The 18,546-nt window shown below is 59.5% G+C and overlaps 1 protein-coding gene across 5 annotated transcripts; it reads left to right on the forward strand.

The window, feature by feature from the left end:
* Positions 1 to 642: 642 nt before the first annotated feature.
* On the forward strand, positions 643 to 18,016 carry ADORA2A (adenosine A2a receptor). Of its 5 annotated transcripts, XM_033098554.1 has the most exons (4): positions 670 to 703; positions 6,251 to 6,484; positions 9,377 to 9,953; positions 16,278 to 18,016. In XM_033098554.1, exons 3-4 carry the CDS (start codon positions 9,622 to 9,624, stop codon positions 17,182 to 17,184), a joined length of 1,239 nt encoding a protein of 412 aa, XP_032954445.1. In that variant the 5' UTR covers positions 670 to 703; positions 6,251 to 6,484; positions 9,377 to 9,621; the 3' UTR covers positions 17,185 to 18,016. The 5 variants fall into 5 exon arrangements, with proteins under 5 accessions (XP_032954444.1, XP_032954445.1, XP_032954446.1 ...); XM_033098553.1 differs by lacking the exon at positions 6,251 to 6,484 and having other exon boundaries at positions 643 to 703; XM_033098555.1 differs by lacking the exons at positions 670 to 703; positions 6,251 to 6,484 and adding an exon at positions 831 to 1,004.
* Positions 18,017 to 18,546: the final 530 nt, after the last annotated feature.

Below are 18,546 nucleotides of genomic sequence, written 5' to 3' on the forward strand. Positions count from 1 at the left end.
GAGGTCATTGGAAATTGGGGCCAGCTTCTCAGAAATATCCTTTGAGCTGAGAGGCCACCCCATCACCACCACCCGGAAGCAAGATTCAGGGAGTGAGGGCAAGGCTGGGGACCAGACAGGGCGAGTCCCTGAGGCCCCTGAGTTGTGATAAAGAAGCTGAGGAGTCATCGAAGGATTCTCAGAGGAGTGGACACTGGGCACTTCCTGAGCCACAGCTGGACATTGGGAGGGGATGACGCGGGCCATCAACCGAGCCCCGCTCCTACGATAAGGGACAGCAGAACTTCAGGAGGATCAAAGCGGCAGGGGCATCCTTGGGAGGTGGGGTGCTTCCTGCAGGTGAGGGAGTGAAGGCCCAGGCCCTCGTGGACTTGACCGGGCGGGAAAGGCCCCTCTCAGGGCCCTCCAGGCCGTTGAATCGTCGAAGGGGCTGGAGGAGGTGGCGGAACCAACGAAACCTGGGAGAGCAAGCTGGTGCCCAGGCCCTACTGGGGGTATCGCCGGGCTTTCAGGCCGGCTCCGCCAGTCCCGCGCGGCCTCCCGGGCGCACTCAGGGCCTCGTTTTCCCCGCGCTGCGGGGCGGGGCGGGGACAGAGTGAGTCTCGGAGCAGCCTGCAGGGGGCGCCCGTGAGCAGCGCGGCTGGAGCCGGAGCCGGAGCCGGAGCCGCAGCCGAGACAGCGGGAGCCGGCGCGCGAGCGGCAGGTCAGCGGGGGTCCCGGGGACGCGGTCCAAGGGTCGGGGGCGGGCGGCGTGGAGCCGTCGGGGCTGCGGGACCAGGGGCGAGGGGGCGGACCGCCCGGGTCCCCTTCCGCTCAGGGTCCCCGTCGCTCCGACCCTCTTTGCCCGCCGCCTGAGAGCGAGTTCACAGGGCCGGGGTCCGAGCCTTGCCTGAAGGCGGTGACTGCAATGGCGAGTGCGGGGCGGCTCAGGCGCGGTCGCACATCCCAGGCGCAGTCTGGGGCCGCGTGCGGACCCTCGAGGCCGCCCCAAACTAGCCCGGAAGGTGCGCAAGAGTCGGCGGGGAGGGGAAGGGGCGCGAGAGCGCGGCGGCCCCGCGGCGGGGGCTGGGAGGCAGGCGTCCGGACCCGCAGGTGACGGGCGGGGACCGTCTGTCAGCCCGTCTGGGTGCCACGGGCCTGCCCCTTGGCCCTCGGGGAACCTTCCGGCCGCTCCCGGCTGGGGCTGGGCTGGGGGCGCAGAGGCGCGGCCTGGGGCGCGTAGGTTCCGGGACCCGGGGACCAGAAGGGGCTTCGGTAGGTGGCGCAGCCCGGGGTGGGGCCGGTGTGAGGGAAGCACGGTGACCACACGCTCAGCATCCCGCACGCCCGGGGCGCGGCGAGAAAGGGGAGTTGGGGACAGACGGCCGAGCGCGGGCGCGTCTCACGGACAGTGGTGGCGGGAACCGGACTTAGGGGACCCACGAGAGGACGGGCGCGGGTGGGTGCGCGCCTCGGACTGGTCCTGGCCGGCTTCCGCGCTGCCCCGGACGGAGGTAGGAATGGCGGGAATGGTGGCAGCCCTCGAGGGATTTGGCTCAGGACCGCCCAAGGGATCAAGGAGGGGGCTGTCGGCCGCGGAGCGAACATCTCTGCGTACCTGCACGGCCACACCGCTTTGGACTAACTCCCCTGGTTGTACAGTAGGAGTTTGGGGCTCTACGGAGGCTGGGGGTAGGTGGAGAAGCGAGCCTGAGGGCAGGTGTCCGCATCCCTCTTTCCCCAGGACTGGAGTCAGGGGCTGGTTCTTGGGGGAGGATTAGGCTGCCTACCCCAGGAGCCAGCTCTCCCTGCCCATCACAGGCAGCATCCAGGCCTGTGTCCACCCACAGGGCTTTGTGCGCCCCTCGCCCGGAGTTCAGGGCTGCCCTCCACTTGGCCTCTGCTTTCCAGCAGCTCTGCACCCTCCGAAAGAGTCTCCATGTCACCTCCATGCCCAGCCAGAGCTGCCCCTCATTGTCCCGGCCCTGGGGACCATGATAGGGAGCTCTGGGGAGCACAGTGGGCCAGGGAGTGTGTTGTGGGTTCAAGAGCTGCCTCATCAGTCCTGGAAGCCTGGGGTGCCTGAGAAAGCTCCCCATCTCAAGTCTTGGCAGGAGCTCCTCACTGAGGCTTGTCCACTGGCGGTGGTGTCAACACCTTGCTCTGCCCTTGCCCTCTGTGGTCTCCCTGGCTCTCCCAGGTCTTAACATCCCTTGGGCCACTTCCCCTCCGTCCCCATCCCCTCATGCAGATGAGTTTCTGGGCTAAGCCGGCTTCCCTGTCCACAGCTTCAGGGAGGCTGAGGGCAGCCTCGGTCACTGGCAGGAGACAGGCTTTGGGCCAGGCTGATCCTGGGAGACTCCAGGGACTTGCATATTGCCTCCCTCGTGTTGGCCTGTGCAGTGCAGGTCGCAGACCATCCCCTGGTCCTGCCCCCTAGGAGCCCACAGCCTAAGAGCTCAATGGCTGGCTTCAAGGACAACCCGATGGAATGGAGGTTCCAAACCTGGGTTCTGGTCTTGACTCACTCTCTGGGTGGCCTTGGGCAAGTCACTGTCCCTGGAATCCATCTTCTCATCTGCAACACAAGCATAATGATTCAAATAATGCTTACAGTACAGAGTTGTGGTGGAGAGTAAATGAAAGATGGGCCTTGGCTGTGGGGAGAGCAGGGGCTGTTAGCCTTGTGGGGCCCAGGGACACCACAAGGACCACTGTCAGCAGAGGGACATGTGGACTGCAGTTGGATTGGGAGCAAGCACTTGGCTTCAGGGCATTACACCCTGTAAACCTCAGGGCCTCTGGGTGGCCCTGGGCAGTGCATGCCCGTGTAGGACCACAGCCCCTGGGAGCTCTCTGCAGTGATCTGAAATCCCACAGTCGCTGTTGGTACCATCTAACCTGCTCAATTCCTGAGCCACCTTACCCTGGATGAACTGGAAGCGCCATCCCGACCATCTTATGGCGTCTGTTTTGTCTGCTGCAACTCAAACTGGGTGCTGGAAGATGTACGCACGTGAGAGCCTTGAGAAGGATGGCCAGACAGACTGCAAAGGCGTGAAGGATGGGCAAGGAAGGGGTTTTGGTGGGTGCGTGTCAGGAGATGCTGAGGAGACCCCAGGAATCAGGTGCTGAGTTGGCAAAAGGGATGAGTCCCAACTCCCAGGGAAGAGGTCTGGGTTCAGGGAAGCACGGCCACAGAAGGGAGGGGTTGCCCATGGTCTGGAGGTTGGAGGGAGCAGTTTGGTGTGGTGGCTGGGGGTGGGACCCTGGAGGTCTGAGCTGGGTCCCGATGAGGGAAGGGAAGTGGGGAGGGGGCAGGAGCTCAGAGCTGGGATGTAGAGAGGAGCCCTCCAGGAGGGCCTGGGCGCTCTGGGGGGGCGGGGGAAGGGGCAGTTTAGAGGCAGAGGTCCCGCAGCCCAGCCTACAGAGTCATGAAAGGGGCCCCTGTGGCATAGAAGCCATGAGATTGTTCCTGGGACGGGAGGGTCTGGATAGAGGGAAGAATAGTTGCCCCTCACTCCAACCCAGGGCCGGGTCGCCCAAGGAAAGCAGGGTACTCCAGCTTTGTAGGACCCCCTCAGGCCTTCTCTGACATGCTTCTGAGCCTCGAACAGGCTGTGATCTTTGCTTGGAATCTCTCCGTCTCCCCTCACTTCCCTGTCCTCCAAGGCCAGCCCAAATGGCCCCTCCTCTGAGAAGCCTTCCAGATTCCTCTGGGCCCACACCCCGTTCTGTAGGACAGTCCTGTTTCAGAAGTTGCAGGGCAGTGACTGGCACCATCTTTCTGGGGCTCCCACCTTTGCCGCTGCTGCTGCTCCAGTCAGCTCAGCTGTCACCTGGGGGAAAGGCTGCTGCAGTGCGCCATGGAGAGGTGGGCTGCACCCCTCTGGTGCCTCCTTTGATGTCTGGGCTGGTGGTCTCTGCCCAGAGGCCCCCAGGGCTGGTATCTGTCTGCCCATCTGTCATAGGGGCATTCGCCTCTGGCCCCTCAGTGGTCTCTACAAACTGTGAGCCAGGGTGCAAGGAGCCACTGAGTGGGCCGAGGAGCCGTGGGGGAGCCACGCAGCACCTGGCCCAGCCCATAGGCACTGCTCCAGTTGGTCTGGCTAAACTCCCGCTCTCTGTCTTCAGCCTACAGGGCCACAGCATTGCATCTTCGTCCCAGGGACCCCAGGAGTGGTCCTCCTCCCTCCCGTCCTCAGTGCACCTGCCCTCTGGGGAGCCCCTATGGCTAGCCTCTGCCCGCATCCCACCCCAGGCCCAGTAGAGTCTGTTCTCAAGGCCATTTAGTAGCACCGCACCCCCCATGTCCTCTCTTCAGGCATCGTCCCACCATTAGAGGGTTCATTTGAGGGAGGTATGGGTGCAGAGCTCTCCCCGCAGTCTGCTAGACACATGTGAGGAGCCTCCGCACAGAGGGTCTCAGGGAGTGGGGGATGGACCGGGCTCCTTCCTCCACAGCGTGGGCACCTAGCACCTTCCAAGGTGTTGAGTGGCACCTGGGAGGGGGTGTTAGGTAAGGTGGCCAGTGAAGGGTTGAGTGGCCATCTCAGGCTAGGACGGGGAGGTCCTGCAGGCTCTCTGTCATCTGGCCTGGACACGTGGGGATAGGAGGAGATTCTGGGCCCCAAGCAGGGAGAAGGCAGCTGGCAGGCCCTGCAGCCCAGGGGGCTTGTGAAGTGAGGCTGCTCTGGGGGCTGGGCCCCGTGCAAGGAGCTGGCTCTCCGCCCTGTTCCTGCCCACATCCTGCCCCCAGGGACTGAAAGCAGCAGCCACACCCCCTAGGGGCAGTGGGGGAGGGGCACCACTGGGTGCCTGCCTGGGCACTGCGGGCCCAGCTTGCACCAAGTTCCTGAAATTGGAGGCAGACGCTGGCAGCCCTGCAGGAAGGGAGGGAGGGAGGTTAAGAGGTGGTTGCTCACCTCTAGGCCGAACCAGAAGACACCTGCCAAGACAAGAGGGGCTTGGTGGGTCCTGGGGTTCTGGGAGGCTCGTGGCCAGACCTGGGCCACACCGAAGCTCACTCAGGGCAGAGCCAGCAGAAGGCTGTGGCTGGGAGCAGGAGCTGAGCTGCCTGTCCAGCTATTTCTTCTTGTTGCCTTCTCCCCTCCGACTGAGTTAGTGCTTCTCAGTCTCTCAGCTATCTCCTCATACACTTTGGCTCTCTGTGCAGTTTCTGGGAGAATTCCTCAGTGCGGTCTTCAGAGCCCCAGTTGAAAGCCCAAAGCTCTCGTGTCAATTGTGTTTTCTATCTCAATCCCTCCATTTTTCATTTCCGGGGTTTTGTGTTATTTTTGTTCATATTTGTTCTTGTTTCGTTTCTGCCTTTCAGTTCGTAAGTTCTCATTCTTCTTATGGGTGCTGTTCCTTTCTTTATCTCTTTGAAGAGCCTAAATGTCTGAAAATCACTATGAGATGACTCTGCTACCTTCCTGTCTTCTGGAATGAATGAATCTCCACATGTTGGGTGCGGTGGCTTATCTTTCTTAGCCTGAATTTTACTCCTGCGCTTTGAAATTGTGGTTTGCAGGCTCATCTTAAGTGAGAGCTGAGGTCCTGGAGGTGGGGAAGTGACCTGTACACTCGGGTAGCAGCTGGCTCTCAGGACCGTCTCGTGGGACACATCCCTCTTCAGGGTCCCCTGCAATCGGCTCACGGCCCAGCTGGGGTCAGGCTCAGCAGCGGGCAGCCCAGTGGTCCAGCAGCTGGGATGCGGCCTGGCGTTGAGTAGGCATTTGGGAAACGTTTGCTGTGAGAAAGTAGTGGAGGATTCTCTGGCCAGGATTCTGGAGCCCAGGAATGGGCCCAGTGTGGCTGGGGCAGGTCTGAGTCCCTATCCGGGGCTCAGTACGTTGCCCTTAGCCGCACCCAAGAAAAGGTGTGCAGACTCCTGCCTGGAAGCTGGCGGAGACCTCCGTCCAGCAGGCTCGGGGGTATCCAGGCACCATGGGGGCATGTGTACAGAAAGTCCCGCTAGTCTGACATACAAAGAGCCAGAAGTGGGCCAGGAAATATGTGGGTTGTGATTAAATGGAGTTTTAATTAAAGCGGCCAGGCCAGTGGGGGTGAGGAAGAAGGTGGGAAGAAGCGGCATGTGGAGTCTGACTGTTGGGAGTCCGACGTGCTTGTCCTTTCAAGGCGTATGCACGTTTCCCAGCATGTGTCTCTAGTTTGTACGGGACAGCTTCTGACCTCTGCCCTGTCCCCAGCAAGGGACGATCACAAGGAAATATTACATGATTACTATTTAATTTCCCCTCCTGGCTAGCAACAGAAGACTGGAAGATTAATTAGATGGACAGCCGATACAGAAGATTAGGAAATTGCCAGATCCTGGCCCCACCCCCAACCCCCTCCCCATGGGCCTCCGGACCTTCCTGTCGCTCTTGGAGGCCTCTGAAGGGAGGAAAGCAGAGAGGGGCCAGGAGGCCCCAGGAAATCTTCCTGCTGCTGTTTTCCATGGGCATTTCCCCCAGCTGAATTCTATCCTTTTATGCTCACGGTAAGACTGGAAGAGGGCCTTAGCTTCCTCATCTGTAAAGTGGGGTTCGTAGGGGCAGTGAGAACACAGATGACCCCCAACGCCCCCATCGGGCTGCATAAGCAATTTAAGAGGGTCTGGAGTACAGTCCTTGTGTCCAGGCAGGTAGCCCCTGGGAGAGCACAAGGTTTGGTGGCCCTGTGGTGGCTGGAGACCGAAGGCTGAAGCTCTTAGAGCTGACTGACTGTGCGTTGAGTCCCGGTTCCTGTGAGTGACACATTAGTGCCTTGAAACTGGCCATAATGGGAGCATTTACACCACACAAGTCTGGCAAAGGCCATAAGTCATAGAACCGCACCCCCCACCCCCTGCCCCAGGCCAATGTGACGCCTAAGGCTGGGAAGCTCCTAACCTTCCCACAGGTTCCCAGCCTCCTCCCTGCCCTGCCTGTCCCCGCAGTGCCTCAGGCTCCACTGATGTGCTTCCTCTGGGCTGGGCGATTCTGGTCCTGTGGGGCCAGGCCACCCTCACCCCAGGATGTGCTGGCAGAGCTGGAAGAGCCCACAGGAACACTGTAGGAAGGGCTGAGGGAGAGCAGCCTGTTAGAACCCGGCTGGCAGGGCCATCAGGTGTGACTTTAGTTCCTTGCAGGGTTGACTTGGGCGGAAGGATGTTGCATCCAGTGAGACTTGGGGGTAAGGAGGGGCCATCCCAGGCCTGGTGGGCAGCAGTAAGGCAGCTCACGTCAGTCGGGAAGGGTGTTGGTACCAGGTACTGGTCAACATGGGAGCTGGGCGGAAGGTAGTGGGCAGACCCTTAGGACTGGCAGTATGCAGGCAGGTACCCGGGGCTGCTGAGAGCCTCCCCGTGCAGAGGCCCTTCCACACAAGGCATCCCGGCTCATGTGCTGATGCCGTGACCCTCTCAGCAGGGCTCTGGGCAGTGTGGCTGGGCAGCCTGGCCTCAGCTCCACAGAAATGTGGGGCGTATTGGGATCGTTGATGGTCCACCTCGTCTGCCCCTTAGCAGGGCCCTCTGAATCTGCACAATGGGCCAGGGCTTATTGGCGGGGCTAGAGGAATTGATGGAGGTTGTTACACTTCTCAACACAGATTCCCCTGGAGGTTGAAGCTGGGGTCAGAAGGACTGCAGGCGGCTCTGAGGAGTTAGGAGGGTGGGGGGAGCCTCCGTGGGGCTTGCTGGGCTGGCTGGTCTGATTAGGCATTGGCCTGCTCCTACTGAGCCCGGGAGGCCCCAGGTGGGAGGCGGGCCTGGGCCTGTCACTTCCCTCCCGCAGAACGAGGATGAGAGAGAGCCTGGACCCACAGCCTCAGCAGCTGGGGGAGCCCTGGTGAATGCTGCTCTGGGCCGCAGGCTGGGAGCACCAGGGGACACTGTGTAGCCAGGGATGGCACCAGGAAACTTGGTCTGGCCCGCCTCTGCCAGTGATTCGCTTTGGGAGCCGCTGATGGCAAGTGTCCGGTGTATAGTGGGAGCTCAGTGGGACCTGTTCGTACCCCTTGATTGTGGGCCCCTGACAGTCCTGGAGAAGCCACAAGCTGTGGGAACCCCTTGGTGGTTTCTCAGGGGCTTAGCGTCTTCTCCTGCTTCCTGGTGTGGGGTGCTCCACTCCGAGCCTCCTAGTGGGAGTGGCTGCACATTGGAGTTAGAAGGAAACTTGGGGCTCATCTGTTGCAGCCATCTGTCACCTCCAGGACAGGGCAGGGGGAGGTCGGCAGCCCCACTCCATCCCTCGTTTCCTAGAGGAGAGAGGGAGGATGCAACCCCCAGACCCCACATGCCGGTGGCTGAAAGGCAGCTTTGGGCTTGTCCCTGGGCAGGTGGCAGCCGCTGCACAGGCACACCTGGGGCCCCCAAGAGGACTCAGGACTGGAGGAGGGGGTGCATTTGACATGGGGGGGACACGATGAGCACAGGTGAGTGCGATAGGTGGGGTCAGAGGCAGTGAGGAGAGGCCCCCGGAATTGGCGAGGGCATGGAGACCATCTCACAAGCTCAAAGGGGAGCAGTAGGGATTTGGGCTGGGGAGGCCATGACCCCAGCTTCTGTTTCTGAGGGAGTTCTATAATTCCTTACATTGCTGCGGCGTTTTGACTTTGAGGAAGCACTTCCAAATCTGTGTATTAACTTCTCATAGAATCACAGCTGAGAGCTGAAATGGCCTCCAGAGGCTATGTGGGGTCCAACCTCCTCACTGTCGCAGTGGGGAAACTGAGGCCCAGAAAGGAAAAACATTCTTGTCCACAGTCCCAGCAAGTCCTGGCTGAGCGCCCCACTTTCTGCCTGATACCACACTGAACTAAGTCTGTCCTAGTGTCAGGCAGGCAGAGTAGCAGGTTGGGGAGCGGGTGTGGGAGGCAGGAGTCTGCTGCTCCACCCAGATGTGCCGTCAGCTGGCAGGGGCTGCGTAAGGGCAGACGCCCTTTGTGCCCGCTCTGCTGCCCTGTGCAGCACCACCGGTGAGGCAAGAGGGCTTCTCTGCTGGCAGTGGGAGACAGGACCAGACGGCCCCCCAGATCTTCCCCATGGGAGCTCTCAGGGTCGTTGAGCCTGCTCCTGACCTTTAGGGAGGTGCTGGTAGTTCCCAGAGAGAGCTCTCAAGGGATGGAGCTGACTGAGGCTCGCTGAAAGAGAAGGTGGGTGAGCCTGGGACAGCCTGAGGGTGAGGGGGCCTTCCCGGGAGGGTTGTGGGGGTGGCAGTGAGCTCAGGGACCAGGAGACTGGCAGAGCTGCCACAGACAGCTTCAGAAGCTGAGCATGGGGGACTAACATGAGCGACTTAGCTTTGAAAGATTCCCGGCTGCCCTAGAAAGAAACAGGCTGTTCCCGGGAATCTTTAGCTGTGCCGGCTCCATAGTGGTCCAGCTCCTCACGAGGCTTCTCCTTTGGCAGGTGCCCCGGGAACTTGAAGCTGAGCTGAGCCAAGATGCCGCCAGAGCCCCTGGAGGGGGCTTGCTTCCTGGAGACTCCGAGGCAGCTGTGAAAAAGCCCTGGGGGAGTCCCCCCTCCACCAGCTGGGACGCTCTTGGCTCCTGTGAGGAAGGGGCTCAGGGGCCTGGGCAGGGCCGGCTGCACTGCAGCTATGGACCGTGAGCTGGCCCGGCCCGCGTCCTCGCCGACTCCGTCTGCCTGCGGCTATGCCCAGCATGGGCTCCTCCGTGTACATCGTGGTGGAGCTGGCCATCGCCGTGCTGGCCGTCCTGGGCAACGTGCTGGTGTGCTGGGCGGTGTGGCTGAACAGCAACCTGCAGAACGTCACCAACTATTTTGTGGTGTCGCTGGCAGCTGCCGACATCGCGGTGGGGGTCCTCGCCATCCCCTTCGCCATCACCATCAGCATCGGGTTCTGTGCCGCCTGCCACAGCTGCCTCTTCTTCGCCTGCTTCGTCCTGGTCCTCACGCAGAGCTCCATCTTCAGCCTCCTGGCCATCGCCATTGACCGCTACATCGCCATCCGCATCCCGCTCCGGTGAGCTGGGCGCCGGGCGGGGCGGCGGGCGGCCCCGCCTTCCCTCCCCTGGCACGCCGCGTGCTGGGTTCACATCTGTGCAAAGGCTGCCTGTGCCAGTGTCTGGTCTGTGCCCGTGATCAGGGTAACCTGGGGTCAGGGTGAACCCAGGGTCAGGGTTTGGTCTCTGGTGTCTGTGTTGAGGTGACAGGACCGTGGAGCCCAATCTGGGGCTGCCCGGGGCGTGGCCAGCAATCCTGCCAGCCTAGGCGATCCCCATGGGCACAGGCTCCCTGACCCTCCCCAGACTCCCCCAGGCTACATGCTGGAGGCTGGCATACGCTGACAGATGCGTGTGGCCCAGGCCTGGGCAGTGCATCTGGGTCATTCTTCACACAGCGCGATGCTGGGGAGGGGCGGGGCCCACGGGAAACCACAGGACCTCGGAGCGAGAAGTCTGCCCTTCCTCCTCCTCTGGGCAGGCCTCGCAGTTTGCACATTAGGAAAATGTCCCAGAGAGGGCAAGTGACTTGGCCAAATGCCACAGTGAGTCATTTGAACCCATATGCAAATTCTGTGCTCTGTAGGTCACTGAGCACTCATGGTCTTGGAGACGGCCTGTGCACTGGGGGCGAGGAGGGCCGGCTGGTAGAGGGGGTTTTCATGGTGAATCTTTTGTGAAATGACTTCAGCCACTTATTGTGTAAGTGAAGACTTTCCCCGAGGCTGAGTTTATTTAGTGTGGCCTCCACCTACTTGGCCATAGATGAGGCTTGGAAGTGTCCCTCCCACGGGGGACCCTGGGGCCTCCTACCCCACCTCCTGGCCCCTCCATCCCAGAGCTGGGTTCCACAGCTTGGGTGGCTGCAGGCTCTGAGGGAGCTCTCAAAGGACCCGGGTACCCCATCCCTTGTGGGAAACTCTCCCAAACAGGTGGAGTGCCTACCTACAGCGCAGGCCCCAGCAGCCCCACGCAGGGCTGAGGGTGCCCCAGCCGGGAGAAGGAGAAGCTAATGAGCAAATGGAAATTTAGAGTGTCAAACCCAAGGGGGCCCTTAGAGGTCACTTCCTCTCATCTTCTGAATGGAAAAATGAGGCCCAGAGAAGGGAGACAGCCCTCAGGGCCACACAGCGAGTTGGTAGCACAGCTGGGATGTGGCCTGCCACCCACAGACTTCAGTCTTTGTGGAGAGCTGAGTCACAGGGTGGCCCTTGTGTCCCAGAACCTGCACCAGGTCACCATTCCTGTCACCAGTGCTCTAAGAGGGAAGCAGGCACCCTTGTCACGCCCCCCAAATGAAGACAGGCCCCCAGGCCCCATGTGGCCCTATAGGACACTGTGTCTCAGGAGAGCCCAGGGCCCTTGTCCAGATAGAAGACCAGCCTAAGTGGGCAGAGCAGAGTCAGAGTCCAGGCCCGTCAAGGGACGGCTCAGTATACGGAGGCCTGTCTGTGGGCTCCCAGGTGGACTGGACAGCGAGGGATCGGCGTCCGATTCAGGGGCTGGGCCAGCCCGGTCTGAAGGTTCAGTGGGGAAGCAGAGGCCTCACTTTCACTTTCTCCCCTGATTCAAAGGGCACCAGCATCCTAGGGACAGATCAAGGTTACTGGTCTCAATCGAAAGGGGCTCGGCTTCTTTTCCTTGTTTCTGTTTCCTGAGAGTCAAAAGAACGACTCCCTGATGTTGGAGGATGGGACATGCTATGTGACCCTGGAAAGTGAACTGTCCCTCTCTGGGCCCATTTCCTCATCTATAAGAGGGGACAGGCGTCTCTGAGCTCAGAAAGGTGTTGTGAGGGTCCAGTGAGTGGACGGCAGTGACAAGGCCCTGAGAAGGGTGGGGGTGGGGTGGGGGGAGGGGCTACAGCTCTTTCCAGAGCTGCTGGAGAGTCAGAGCTGGGCCCTGGATGGAGCCATGGACCTCCCCCCGTCCCCCGACTCCCATGATCTCTTGGAACAGCACCCACATAGTTCCACCCAGACCTCGGCCGTTTGAGCTCTGCTTGATCATCAGGCTTTGGAAAACTCAGCGTGGGTTTCTCGGATCCGGGCGCTGGTGGCCACTGGCTGCTGTGCAGCCTCCGCCTCGGGCAGAGGGCGGCACAGTCGCCAGAGGAAGTTAGCGCAATGGCGTCTCCTTTGATCCTCATGCAGGCATTGTGGCTGGCGGATGTTGTGACCCTCCTGTTACTCACTGGAAGGCCAGAGCCGGAGAAGGAAAAGTGTCTCCCGACACGGGGGACGCCAGGGCCCTTCACGCTGTTCCAGGCTCCCTTGGGTCCCTCCACCTTCCTATTCCTCCAGGGCCCTGGGCGGCAGGGGCTCGGGAGAGGGGAGTGCATGAAGGTGTCCTTGTGGGGGCTCCTGAGGGTGAGCTGGGCATGACGGGAGCTAGATGGAGGCGCAGGAAAACCCAGAGCTCCGGGCAGCTCTGGAGCCACTGCCTGGCTGGGCTGCTGCTCCTGCTGCTGCTCCTCTGTCCCCTGCCAGCTGGGAACGCGGCCGCCTCTGGATCCGGTTCCCACTCCATTCAGTAGATCCATTTGGCGGCTCTGAGATCTAGCCTCTGACCCGTGCCCTGGACGCCTAGCCCCAGGCCTGCACCACTCACCTTTTTTTTTTTTTTAAATAATTCCGTTTCAGAAAAATCTATATGTTCCTTCTCAAGTGTAGGGACCCTGGTGGGCTAGGGCAGGGCCTCCTCAGGAAGTTGGTGAGAAAGAAGCCTGGCCAGAGGCAGCGATGGGAGCCCAGAGGACTGAACGGCCGGGGCGAGACACAAAGGCTTATTTCGTCCCAACAGGAACTTTCGCACCCGTTGTCTCCTGTCTCTCACATGCGCCCCTGGTGAGCCCTCTCTCTCCGTGGGAAACAGGCCGAGTGCCACAGCAGTGGGTGCAAAGGCCTGAAGTTGTATATAGTGAATCGTCCCATGGGGATAAGACCTAAGTGCCCTGGCTTCTAAGGAGGGCAGGATCAGGAGAGAGGGTTCCCTGGAGTAGGTGTCCCCGATGGGTCTTGCAGGATGGGTGTGGGGAGAGGCAGAGGCAGGAAGGGGGCCAAGCCTGGGCAAAGGCCCCAGGAAGGAGTGAGCGTGTGGGCTCTGGGCCGGGGAGAGGGAATGGAGACAGAAGAACAGGCGGGCAGTCAAGTGTGAGGCCAGCTCAGACCTGCCAGTGCCCAGGATGGAGTTTGACCTTCACCCGTGATCAGTGGCTCTTCGATCTTGGATCACTGGCTCGTTTGGACAACTTAGGGAAGTCCCCCTTCTCCTCAGTGTAGGGCAAATGCACGTGAAGCTCCATCTGGAATTGTGGGGGTTTTTCTTGGATCATGGGGTAAACCCGAAATGTGGGAGCCCCCAAGCAGTGGGCAGCCTGTGAGCTGGAGGACGCAGGGAGGCAGAACCCTCCAAGTGTGGGCAGTGGCTCTGGCACCCGCTTCCTACCGTGTTTCCCCGAAAATAAGACCTAACCGGAAAATAAGCCCTAGCATGATTTTGCAGGATGACATCCCCTAAACATCAGCCCTCATGCGTCGTTTGGAGCAAAAATTAATATAAGACTCGGTCTTACTTTCAGGGAAACACGATGTGACATGTTTGGGCTCCCCGAAACCTGCTGGATGGCCATGTCACCCCTTCCACAAGACGGTCTACATCTGGGGCCCAGGAGGCCAAGATGTGACTGCTTTCAGTCACAGACGCCGCCCAGGGGATGGTGACGGGCCAGGCTGTGGCTCAGCCGTTGTTCCATTTGGGCCCTAATGCTGTTCCAGCTTCCTGGCAGCCTGGGTCCAGGCCTTAAGCCTAAGGGCTTTCTTTTGAATAATAAGATTAATCTGTTTGGGGTTTTTTTTTAGAAATAAATAATACTCACACATACTAAAATTTCAAAAGGGCATGTAGTGAAAAATAGTCCCTCTTGCACCCTGCCCCACCTCCATTTCCCTTCCTAGAAGGCAGTGTTGGGAATCCTTCCAGAGACGTGCTTTGCACACATAGGCCAGTGCTATTAATGTATGTTTGTTTCTGTCCCCACAAGGGGCTTTCTTTTCACAATGCAGGGACAGGCTACTTCTTGAGAGCTGGACACACAAGGGATTTTCAGACTGTGTCCCCGGAAGCCAGGCCCTGGCATCCCCACCACTCGTTCATTCAGTGAATCTTAAGCCCCGTCTCTTCCCCGGCAGCTCCACTTCTGTAATTGGCTAGGAATGTGGGCAAGAAGGTTGCTGCTGGAGAACAATTTGAAAATCCCCTAAGCAGGTGGCCTCCAGGGTCCTCTACACCATCCCTAAAACTGTTTACTTCTGCTTGATTGCCTCAAATGACAGGAAGTTCATTCCATTTCTCCTGTGACCAGCTCAGCCGAGAAGCTCTTACTTACTCTGAGCCACGATCTGCCTCCCTGCCTGTAATTTCCACCCACGGATTCTACATTCTGCCCCATGGACCAGCGCTCACAGGCCCCGGATTCTTAGTCCCATTTTACAAATGAGAAAACTGAGGCTTAGAGAGGCAGAGTGACAGGAACGTATTCGTGCTAGAACCCAGGGAGGGAGATGCTTTTCTCAGGAAAATATTAACATTAATACAACCTCTATTCAATGAGATGACAATAAATTAGTATTTGTAGAATACTAAAAACAGTGCCTGACACAGCAAGAGCTATGTAAGTGTTAAATGCCAGAAAAATCAAAATAAAAATAAGGCTGTGGCTGCACATTTGAGGCCGCAGAGTAGGAGACGAGGGCAGTGCAGGCTCTTGGTAGAATGGGCAGGTCCGTCCTCAGCCCTGTTCCTGCCCAGGCCTATTGCAGGCACCGAGCCCCCACCGAGCGAGGCCGTGGAGCTCCTGGGAACGGCCCTGCCTGGCTACTGTTTGCATTCAGAATTGACATCGTTTCAGAATTGACAAACTTACCTTGGCCTGAGTTGCCTCTGGGCTCCTGCAACACCCACGGCAAGTCCATTCCTCCCCTTGGGCCTCAGTTTCCCCATCTATAAAATGAGGGGGTTAGGCTAGATAAGAGGCCACCGGGTTTCTGTTGCTGTTGGTTTTTTTCTTAATTTGAATTAGTTGAGAAAATTTAAACCATGGGAGATTTTACCCAGAAAATCAGCTCCCCACCCCCTTCTGAGACCTGGCAGCACTGGGCACACATTTGGCGTGGCAGCGAGGGGCCGAGCGGTGTTAGCTGCCTCCTGCACACAGAACAGACGCCCCACCAGCCTGCCTCACACGTTTGTTACCTGTAGGCCCCTGTGTTTGCCACCCATGGACTAAATCGTTTCTGTGGATGCTTCCATTCCAATTCTGGAATTAGGTAAAGCACATTTTCCTTGGCACCTCTTGTGTCCCTGCCCCCTAGGCCCCAGGCTCGAGGACCCAGATGGGCTAGGGATTCGTGGCACTCTTCGAGGAGATATCTAGCCTGAACTTGAAGGATGGAGAGGGTTGACCAGGTTGACGGGAGGGCAGTCTGGTGTCGCCAGAATCAGAACCATTAAACAGAAGGTCATCCCTCAGAGATAACTGAGGTTGCCTCCCTCAATCAGGGAGAGGATTTCTTTGGTTCTTTTAATAAAATATGCCACCTTTTCTTTGGGCCTGGGGTCAGCTTTCTGGCCGGCAGATCAGGCCACTTCGCGAGGCTGGGGCTGAGTCTGGCTCTCTGGAGTGCTTAGGGCTTTCAGGCAGATTACGTTTCCTCTCTGGATCCCAGCACCTCATGCAGCTCTTTCCTCCTGAATGTTCAGACTTCTACAGAAATGTGAAAACATGCTGATCTCATCTCTCTCCAGAGGGCTGTGGGTGAATTTAGAGGAAAGAGAGGCTATCCCATTGGGCCTGGGACCTCTACCCCTCCTTTACCCCGCTGTGGCACCTCTCCTTGGGGGCTTCCTTAGACTCTAGGTCAAGTGGGGAAGGAAGATCACAGAGTACGAGAGAATCGCCAACAGGTCTGATCTGGTTCTGCCCTCAGCCAATGAGTCCCCGCTCCTGACCTGTTCCCACTCTAAAGGGGACGCTGTTCCAGCATCGACTGAAATCAACATGGGGGTGATAACTTGTCCTAGCCCCCCAAATCACTTATTAATTCCCTCGAACCTAACTAATTAAGTCCCAGGACTACTTGTCATACTAGTCAGTAATGATCTGAACGTCTGAGAGGTGATATCCCTTTCCAGGGTGCCTGCTCTCCAAGGCAAGGCTTGTCCCTCCACCGAACAGAAGAGGAGACGACTGAGCTTAGGAGGCAGGAAGGGGTGCCTGGGTCGCTGCCCCTTGGCCCTGCCCGGCCCGGTTTCTCAGGCCTCTGACGCTGCTCTTCTCCTCCCAGGTACAATGGCTTGGTGACGGGCGCGAGGGCCAAGGGCATCATCGCCGTCTGCTGGGTGCTGTCCTTCGCCATCGGCCTGACGCCCATGCTGGGCTGGAACAACTGTGGTCGGCCGAAGGAGGCGAGAAACCACTCGCAGGGCTGCGGGGAGGGCCAGGTGGCCTGTCTCTTTGAGGACGTGGTCCCCATGAACTACATGGTGTACTACAACTTCTTTGCTTGCGTCCTGGTGCCCCTGCTGCTCATGCTGGCCATCTACTTGCGCATCTTCCTGGCGGCCCGGCGGCAGCTGAAGCAGATGGAGAGCCAGCCTCTGCCGGGGGAGCGGGCTCCATCCACGCTGCAGAAGGAGGTGCACGCGGCCAAGTCGCTGGCCATCATCGTGGGGCTCTTCGCCCTCTGCTGGCTGCCGCTGCATATCATCAACTGCTTCACGTTCTTCTGTCCCGACTGCACCCACGCCCCCCTCTGGCTCATGTACCTGGCCATCGTCCTCTCGCACTCCAACTCGGTCGTGAACCCCTTCATCTACGCCTATCGCATCCGCGAGTTCCGCCAGACCTTCCGCAAGATCATTCACAGCCACATCCTGAGGCAGCGCGAGCCCTTCAAGGCAGGTGGCACCAGTGCCCGGGCCTTGGCAGCTCACAGCAGCGACGGAGAGCAGATCAGCCTCCGCCTGAACGGCCACCCTCCTGGGACGTGGTCCAACGGCAGCGCCCCCCACCCCAAGCGGCGGCCCAATGGCTACGCCCTGGGGCTGGTGAGCGGAGGGCCTGCCTGCGAGTCCCATGGGGACACAGGCCTCCAGGACGTGGAGCTCCTCAGCCATGAGCTCAGGGGAGCGTGCCCAGAGTCCCCTGGCCTGGAGGGCCCTCTGGCCCAGGATGGAGCAGGAGTGTCCTGAGGAGCTACTGAGTCTGCCCCTTCCTAAGGGAAGGAATCTTTCTCTCTGGTTGGCGGAACCAGTCAGGTTGGGAGAACCAGTCAGTATGCTGGGAGACCCTTCTCATGGCTGGTTCCCACTTTGGACCAAGCCCTGGCTGGCACAGCATGAGGCCCAGCAGGAAGGGTTTGGAGTCCGAGGAAGCGGACGTTTCATGCTGGGAGGCCACCAGGCCAGGGCCACCGCACCAGGGCATCTTGGCTGCGCAGGGCCCCAGCCTCTTCCGGGACCATCTAGAAGTGCCACCTTGTCCCCACAGGGCAGCTGTGGCAGAGCAGGCTGCTGGCCCTGAGGCTAAGGAGTAGCTCCCACAGACTCCCTGCCACACACATACCACCCTCCCCAGACTTGCCGAGGGGTTGGGAGCTGCTATGCCCGGAGGTGGCATTTAACTATATTTTCCAGGAGAAAATGTAAGCGTGAGGATCTGCTTTTATTTTATTATTGCCCCTCCCTGGCTGCAGGGTCTGTTGTCAGTCCTCTGCTCAGCTGGCACCAGGAGTCGGCCCAGGGAGTTCCAGGCAGCCCTCTCCCACTGTGAGCTGCCATGTACTTCTTACCCCTTCAGTCCCAGGGCCATGTCGGGCGACAAAGCTGGGCGTGAGGACGCAGAGTTAGAACAGAACAGTGCCAGAGGGTGGGCTCAGGGGAGGAGGTCGGGGCTGGCCGGCCATGAGGTAAGTCTGGGTAGCTCAGAGCTGCCCAGGTGGAGGCCCTGTCTAACTGCCTTTCCTTCTGAAGGGAATGTTTTTTTCTGAGATAAAATAAAAATGAGCCATGTTGTGTTTTAAGCTTGTCCAATGAGAATGGTGTCTGAGTTCCTTTCCCTACTCCTCAGTCAGGCCTGGCACACATATGTATAGGTGTGCGTTGCATGTGTGAGAGAATATGAGCATATGTGCAAACAGACAGACACCCTGCCTGCCCCGGAGGGCTTCCCCCGGCTCCCATCCTCCGAGGGGACAGGCTGCCTGGTTGCACCAGAATCCAAATACCCACGCACAGCCCCCGAGACCTGTGTCCACGTGAAAAGGGGGCTGTGGGAGGAGGGGCTCTCCCCTCAGAGGCCGCTGACCCCTCCAGCCCTAGGCATTCCCCCAGTGTGGGGTCCAGGCTCCTCCCTCCGTTACCTTCCCACTGTCCTTTAAAGAGGATCTAAGTGCCCGGTATCTTCTCAGAGCTGTGCCCCACCCTCCCCACTGCCCTGCGGCAGCCCTCCGCTGAGAGGCCACAGAGGGATCTGGAAAGAGATCTGGGCTGGGGCTAAACTGCCTTCCCCTGGAGTCACCCCACCTCCTCCTCCCAACAAAGAAACAGGTGTTT

This window comes from Rhinolophus ferrumequinum, chromosome 25, assembly GCF_004115265.2.
Source record: "Rhinolophus ferrumequinum isolate MPI-CBG mRhiFer1 chromosome 25, mRhiFer1_v1.p, whole genome shotgun sequence".
Lineage (NCBI taxonomy): Eukaryota > Metazoa > Chordata > Mammalia > Chiroptera > Rhinolophidae > Rhinolophus > Rhinolophus ferrumequinum.